General features: G+C 35.2%; 1 protein-coding gene across 1 annotated transcript; it reads right to left on the bottom strand.

Annotated features, from left to right (window-relative positions):
- Positions 1–1,291: 1,291 nt before the first annotated feature.
- Positions 1,292–4,249, bottom strand: LOC792925 (novel PIM family protein). Its single transcript, XM_087304521.1, has 7 exons — positions 3,027–4,249; positions 2,645–2,739; positions 2,495–2,545; positions 1,997–2,375; positions 1,733–1,909; positions 1,555–1,643; positions 1,292–1,433 (listed from the first exon to the last, which is right to left on the bottom strand). Exons 1-7 carry the CDS (start codon positions 4,006–4,008, stop codon positions 1,413–1,415), a joined length of 1,794 nt encoding a protein of 597 aa, XP_087160647.1. The 5' UTR covers positions 4,009–4,249; the 3' UTR covers positions 1,292–1,412.
- Between the last annotated feature and the right edge of the window lie 2,141 nt (positions 4,250–6,390).

The following is a 6,390-nucleotide window of genomic DNA, read 5'->3' as shown; positions in this document are numbered from 1 at the left end:
GATCCTACAAAAAAGGTCTGAAAAACCCAAACTATCCAAATCAAAACCAAGATTAGATTACGTGATCTAATCTGATTATGTAATCCGTTTTTTCTTTTGAAAAACCCATTTTCAAGATTTGATCCAATCCCTTATCCAAAATCCTAGTGGATTACTTTTGAAAAACCGGGCCCTGGAGATTGTGAAATCCGGATTTGCTGCTCGGATTTGCTTTCACATGGCATTGCCATTTTCACAATTTTTTTTTAATTTATTTATGTTTTTTGTATTTGCACAGAAAATAAAAAATTTAGAACAAAATTTTAAAATTAGCAATTTCAAGCCCACATATTGTCATTGTTTAAGTATTTATGGCCAAAAACTGTAAACATGATATAAACATATCTAGATGTATTATGTTTGAATTGACCTATGCACAGTTATTCAACTTGCGAAGGGAAAAAAAACAAACGTTTTTGTGTGTGTTTGAAAAACATCTAACTGCTTATAAGGTGGCATGGAGGCTCAGTGGTTAGCACTGTTGCTGCACAGCAAGGTGGTCGCTGGCTTCCTAGCGGGACCAAGCTGGGTCACTTGGCGTTTCTTTGTGGAGTTTGCATGTATTCTCTATGTTCATGTGGGTTTCCTCCGGGTGCTCCAGTTTCCCCCACAGTACAGGTAGGGGAAACTGAATTGAAGAAGCCACAGTCTAAATTAGCCATAGTGTATGTGTGTGAATGTGAGTGTATAGGAGTTTACTTGGTTGTGACTGGAAGGACATCTGCTGTGTAAAACATATACTGGATAAGTTAGCAGATCTTTCCGCTGTGGCAACCCCTGATTAATAAAGGGACTAAGCCGAAGGAAAATGAATGAATGAATAATTATCTATAAATCAAGTCATCAAGTAGCCATATAGATTTGCACTGCCTACCCAAATTTAGCCTTCTTTTGGCCAGACGTTTAGAGTCTATTAGACAGCATTTAAACGTCTCATTGCTTGGTGAGATGTCTGAAGAACAAATACATGTGGCAGGGAAGTGTCTGTTATTTTAAATATTCATTTTCAGAGTGGAAATGTGATGTCATTTTACAGCTTAAAATGATGTTTATCATCAGCTGTTTTGTGTTGGTGACTTTTTTGACACGTTTATTGTGTCAATATGCAGCCTCTAGTCATCTTTTTAACTGTAAGAATAGCATGACACAAGAAATGCATTGCATACTTATCATACATGACAGAAACAAGATTCACAGTACTATGTAAATATGTGCTCTCCTAGTTTTTGTCAAATAATACTCTTCACAAGAGTTCAATTAATGCATATGTTTTATTGTTTGTTTTGAGAGGAGCCACCTCCTGCTCAAGATTTCCTGCCTCAAACAGCCTGAAACGTTCCTCTCAAGACAATAACATGTAGGGTGGCTGTTCTTCAGTTCTCCAGGTTGGTGTCCTAAAATAAAAACAGCAATTAGTTTATCAAAAGTCAATCCAAATCTAATATTCTCTAAGCTAACATCCATAGTCTTGTGTTTGAATTAACCCTCCCAAAATACTCTGCTTAGGCTTCATACCTTGAACCATTCGTGGAGAAGAATCTCTTTTAATTGAATCCGCTGCTCTGGCTTTTGCTGGAGACAGCAACTAATCAACTGACAGCATTCTGTGAAAAACAGTTGAAACATCTGTTTACCTTGAACTTCACACCTCCTTTGATGTTGCATGTAAGAGTCTTTGAAATAAAGAGCTTACCATCGGACAAGCCAGCTTTGGAGAAGTTGTTCTCATTGATCATGTGCAGTTCTTGAGGGTTGGGAAAGTCCTCACACACCAATACAAACAAGAGGATGCCAAGGGACCAGACTGTTGCCGGCTTCCCATTGTATTCACCCGTTTCCTCAAACTCTGGGGGGCAGTACTCAAGGGTGCCTAAAGGTAAAAGATTTTTGCATCAATTAGCATTTGTTGCTATAAATTCAGAATATCGTTTTTCACAGCTTAAGGGTTAATACATACCGGCAAATGTATCGTAGGGTAATTTCTTGAGAAGGTCTCCACACCCAAAGTCTATTAATTTGACTTTATGAGTCTCCTTGTTGATTAGTAGATTTTCAAGTTTGATATCGCGATGTAGAACACCATTGCGGCAGCACATGTATGCAGCTTGAGTTGCCTGCTGCATAACAACACGCGCTAAACCTTCACTTATGGATCCTCCATAGCTTTCTGTGAAAGCATATAGGTCCTCACAGGGTGAAGGGTATTCCAACACCATTATATAATGGTCCTCCTGGTCCTGCCAGTCCAGAAGCTGGATTATTTCTGGAACGCTGGATACTCCATGGGCGAGGATGAGAAGTGCAACTTCAAGAGGAAAGGGCTCTGAATGACCCGACTACAGGAAATACATTTTTTATGATGTTTAGATAGATATATCTTCTATAGATTATGAATTGAATCATAATTTCACAAAATTTTTGACAACAGTAGCTTGTCTTATGAGAAATCACTTACGATACGTATGTATTCCACATCTTCCGTCTTTGTGACAAATTTCACTGCCACCTAATAAACAAGAAATAAGCAAAGTGTATGTAAGAATGATTGTACAGCTAACATATTGTATTTGTTACTATTTATCCTATCCAGAAAAATGAAAGGCACCTTTAAGTCATCGTGTAGACGTCGCCCCTTGTACACAGTTCCAAAGGATCCTTCACCCAGCATGTCATCGATCAGATAGTGGCAAGAATTGATGACTATTAAAACAAAACCAAGGTTAAGTAATATGAAATATCAACCAGTGTAAAACAGGACAAAATGTTTTACTTAATCAGTGTACATTTTTTGAAAATGAGGTCTGAATGTTGAATAAATAAGCTTTAGTTTTACCTATTGCCAAAAATGTATAACTTAAGACTGGTTTTGTGGTCCAGGGTCACAAATGGAAACATTAAAATGGCCTGATATAGTAGTGCAGGTGTGTGTGTGTGTGTGTGTGTGTGTGTGTGTGTGTGTGTGTGTGTTTAAGGGACAGTCAACTTACCCTGACTTGTCATCTTTCCATTATTCTCTATTTGTTTTGAAACAGAGGCCTGTGTGCAGACTGGAGTTTGACCACCATTGATGCTCCAGTCTGACGTTGTGTGCTGTGAAATCTGAGGGAAATTGGCACTCCCCTCGGAAGCATCGGGGACTGGAATCTCAGTGGCATTGTTACAACAATCAGAAGTGGATGAGTGAAATGGAGGCTGGGTGACATCAATACTCCAGACTGACACTTTGTGTACCGGAGTCCGGGTAGCGTCAGTACTCCAATCTGATGTGGTGCGTGTTGGAGTTTTGATCTTATCAATGCTCCAATCTGACATGGTGTGTGCTGAAGTCTTAGTGAAATCATTGCTCCACCTTGATGTGGTGCGTGCTAGAGCCAGGCCAGAATCAATGCTCCAGTCAGATAAGGTGTGAGCTAAGCTTTCGGCTTCATCACAATAGTCAGGACTAAGCAATGGAGTCTGGCTGATGTCAAAGTTCCAGTCGAATGAAGTCTGAGCAGTATTGCTGCTCAGAACTGGAGAACGGAGGACATCAGGTTGAACAGTAAGATGTTTCTTTACTGTTGGATAGACTTCAGGGTCACTGGCTGAAGGTTCCTGAAGATTGAGCTCTACAGTATGAATGGCCTGCTGTAGAGATCCGTCACCTGAAGAGGAGGAAGGTTGTACTTCAGGTGGTGCTGCAGTTGCCCCAGTGTCCTGAGCCTCTCCATCAACCTGAAGTGTACTATTTTTTTCAGCAGCTCTCAGACAGGAGAACCACCGCCACAACTTGAACCTTCTTTTCTTTTTACGGTTGGCCTCCTTTCTCTTTTTATTTTTCCCCTCACTCGCACTATCTTCACCTACGCCAACAGGATGTTTATGAGCTTCCACCAAATTGGTGAGCTGTGGCGGTGCATCGTGATGGTAAACGTGCACACGCTCAAAATCATTGTTTGCCTTTTTGCAACGACAATTACGTTGACCCATCGCTCAACTAGTTTAACCGCAGAATGCCAAAGTCAGAGTTGCATTCGCATTCTCTTAGCTATGATGTCACCGTTTCGAACATTCACATTCAATTCTAAATGTGACGCAGGCTGGGCCGTTTCTGTGGAGCGTTTCTGTGGCCATTTGAAAGTGCCATATTTTTTTTGCATAAAGTATATGCCTTATAATCAATCAATAACTGATCACACATACTCATAGCCTGTATGCAAGCGGCTGCCCGGTAAACAGGCATAGACCAGCGTTACGCCTTCATGAAATTAATTCTGCGTCAGTTTTGCAACAACCTAAAACTCGAAATGAATTCAAATAAACAGTTGTAACAATAAAAAAATCATTAAAAACATTTGTTTTTCACTATTTTACTTTCACTAGTATACATTATATTACATATATTTATTTATAACAAAATTCGAATGGACCTAAATTTACCAAATGATTTAAAACGTCTGAATCTCTTTAATATAGGATTGTAAAATGCTAGACACTTCTATTTACTTCGTTATTATTTCTTTTGCACAATTTATCAATCAATTTATCATTATCTATCCGCATCTGCAACATGGATATTCGCACCCTAGGAAAAAAAACCTATAGAGGACGAAACCTTCAAAAACTATAAATAAATAAGTAAACAAATAAATAAATAAATGAATAAATAAATTCATAAATTCCTGCATAAATAAAACAATAAATAAATACATTGCATATTTATTTGCTTTATTTATGCAGGAAACTGTGAACTTTTTTACTCATTTATTTTTTTAATTGCTTTTTTTATTTATTTAATGTTTTATTTATGTAGTAATTTATATTTTCTTGTTTATTTATGCTTTGTTTTATTTATGCAGAATTTATTTACTTATTTATTTATATATTTTCGTTTTTATTCATTTTTGTTTATGAAGACATTTATTTATTTGTTTATTTATCAGTCGTATTTATTTATTTATAAAAAAATTATTTATGCCTGCATTTATGGATTTATTTACTTATTTATTTATTTGCGTATTTATTTATTAATTATTTTATTTATACAGGAATTTATAGATTTCAATGCTTATTTATGTATATATGCGCGTATTTTGTTATTCTTTATTTTATTTTATTTTTGCAGAAATGTATGGATTTATTCTCCAATTTCGTTATATATTTGCGTATTTATTATTATTTATTTATTTTTGCCGGTTTCGTTCTTCGTATAAACTCAGCATTCTTTTGATTTTGGATGCATGCTTTTTTTTCTATTGACATAATATTTTTGCTCCTAATTTATTCATTCATTCTTCATTGTACTGCGTGCGTGTGTATATGTTTCACTGACAGTGTTGAGGTTGACATTTTGTATGGTTAAATTCTTTAATGAATGTATAAATGAATGGTTTGACTCGACCCTAATAAGTATGGCTGTTATTTTAATCCTCATGCTTAAAATATCATCAGTGACTTGCACTTCTATTTTTTGATAGGCTACATGTTTATATATATTGATAAATTGTGTATATCCATTACCACAGTGACACATTTATATTCTAGCAATCTCGTATTTTATTATTCTCTTGACGAACTTTTTTTTTTTATTTAAACTTCAAATAACAAACAGGCATTTTCAACTTCCATCGTTAAACATATATATCATTATATCCAAGCAGCATATAATAAACAAAACAGTACAAATTAATAATAACATAAAAATAAACCTTAAATAATACAAAAGAAAATACATTACATTCAGAGGGGTCAGTCCATATATGTTGACAAAAGCTTAGAGAGCTTTAAGGCACCTTTTGTTTTTACTTGTTTTATAGATTTATATAACATATTGAAATCATTTGTAAATGCTTTGAAACAAGGAGAAACTTTAACAAATCTACATTTGTGTATATAAAATTTTGCTACAATCAACATATTATTACATAGAAATTCAACTTCCTTGTTTTTCATAAAAATGCCAAATTTCACAATGTGATAGTCAAACGCAGGTGTTACATTTTTAGTTATCAACCACTAATACAATCTGTCCCAAAAGGATTTGACACTGGAACAACTATAAAAAAAGATGTTCCTGTGATTCTATATCTTTCAAGCAAAAAATACAAGCATTACTGTCTAAATGAAATCTTATTCTAAGAAATTCGTTACATGGATAGATGTCATTAATTGTTTTGAAATGTACTTCGTTCATTTTAGGTAACAAGGGAAATGACAGGTATCTTTTTCTAATTTCAATAGTGTTCGCTTTAGAAAATCTCTCAGATAAAACTTTTCTTTTAACAGGAAGAGGAAAATATTCTTTTGTCAGTAGTGATCTCAAGACCTTGTTGTTACGTTTAATATCCAAAAATGAATAATTATTTATAAACA

This window comes from Danio rerio, chromosome 22, assembly GCF_052040795.2.
Source record: "Danio rerio strain M-AB ecotype USA chromosome 22, GRCz13ab, whole genome shotgun sequence".
In the NCBI taxonomy this organism is placed as follows: domain Eukaryota; kingdom Metazoa; phylum Chordata; class Actinopteri; order Cypriniformes; family Danionidae; genus Danio; species Danio rerio.
This window is presented reverse-complemented; position numbering and strand designations above follow the sequence as displayed.

Excerpts from the sequence above, each read along its gene's own strand:
- LOC792925 (XM_087304521.1), bottom strand. The coding sequence starts at position 4,008 with ATGGGTCAACGTAATTGTCGTTGCAAAAAGGCAAACAATGATTTTGAG. Across the intron at positions 2,740-3,026 it reads TGGAAAGATGACAAGTCAGG|TCATCAATTCTTGCCACTAT; the intron begins GTAAGTTGACTG and ends TTGTTTTAATAG. Across the intron at positions 2,376-2,494 it reads ATGTGGAATACATACGTATC|TCGGGTCATTCAGAGCCCTT; the intron begins GTAAGTGATTTC and ends TATTTCCTGTAG.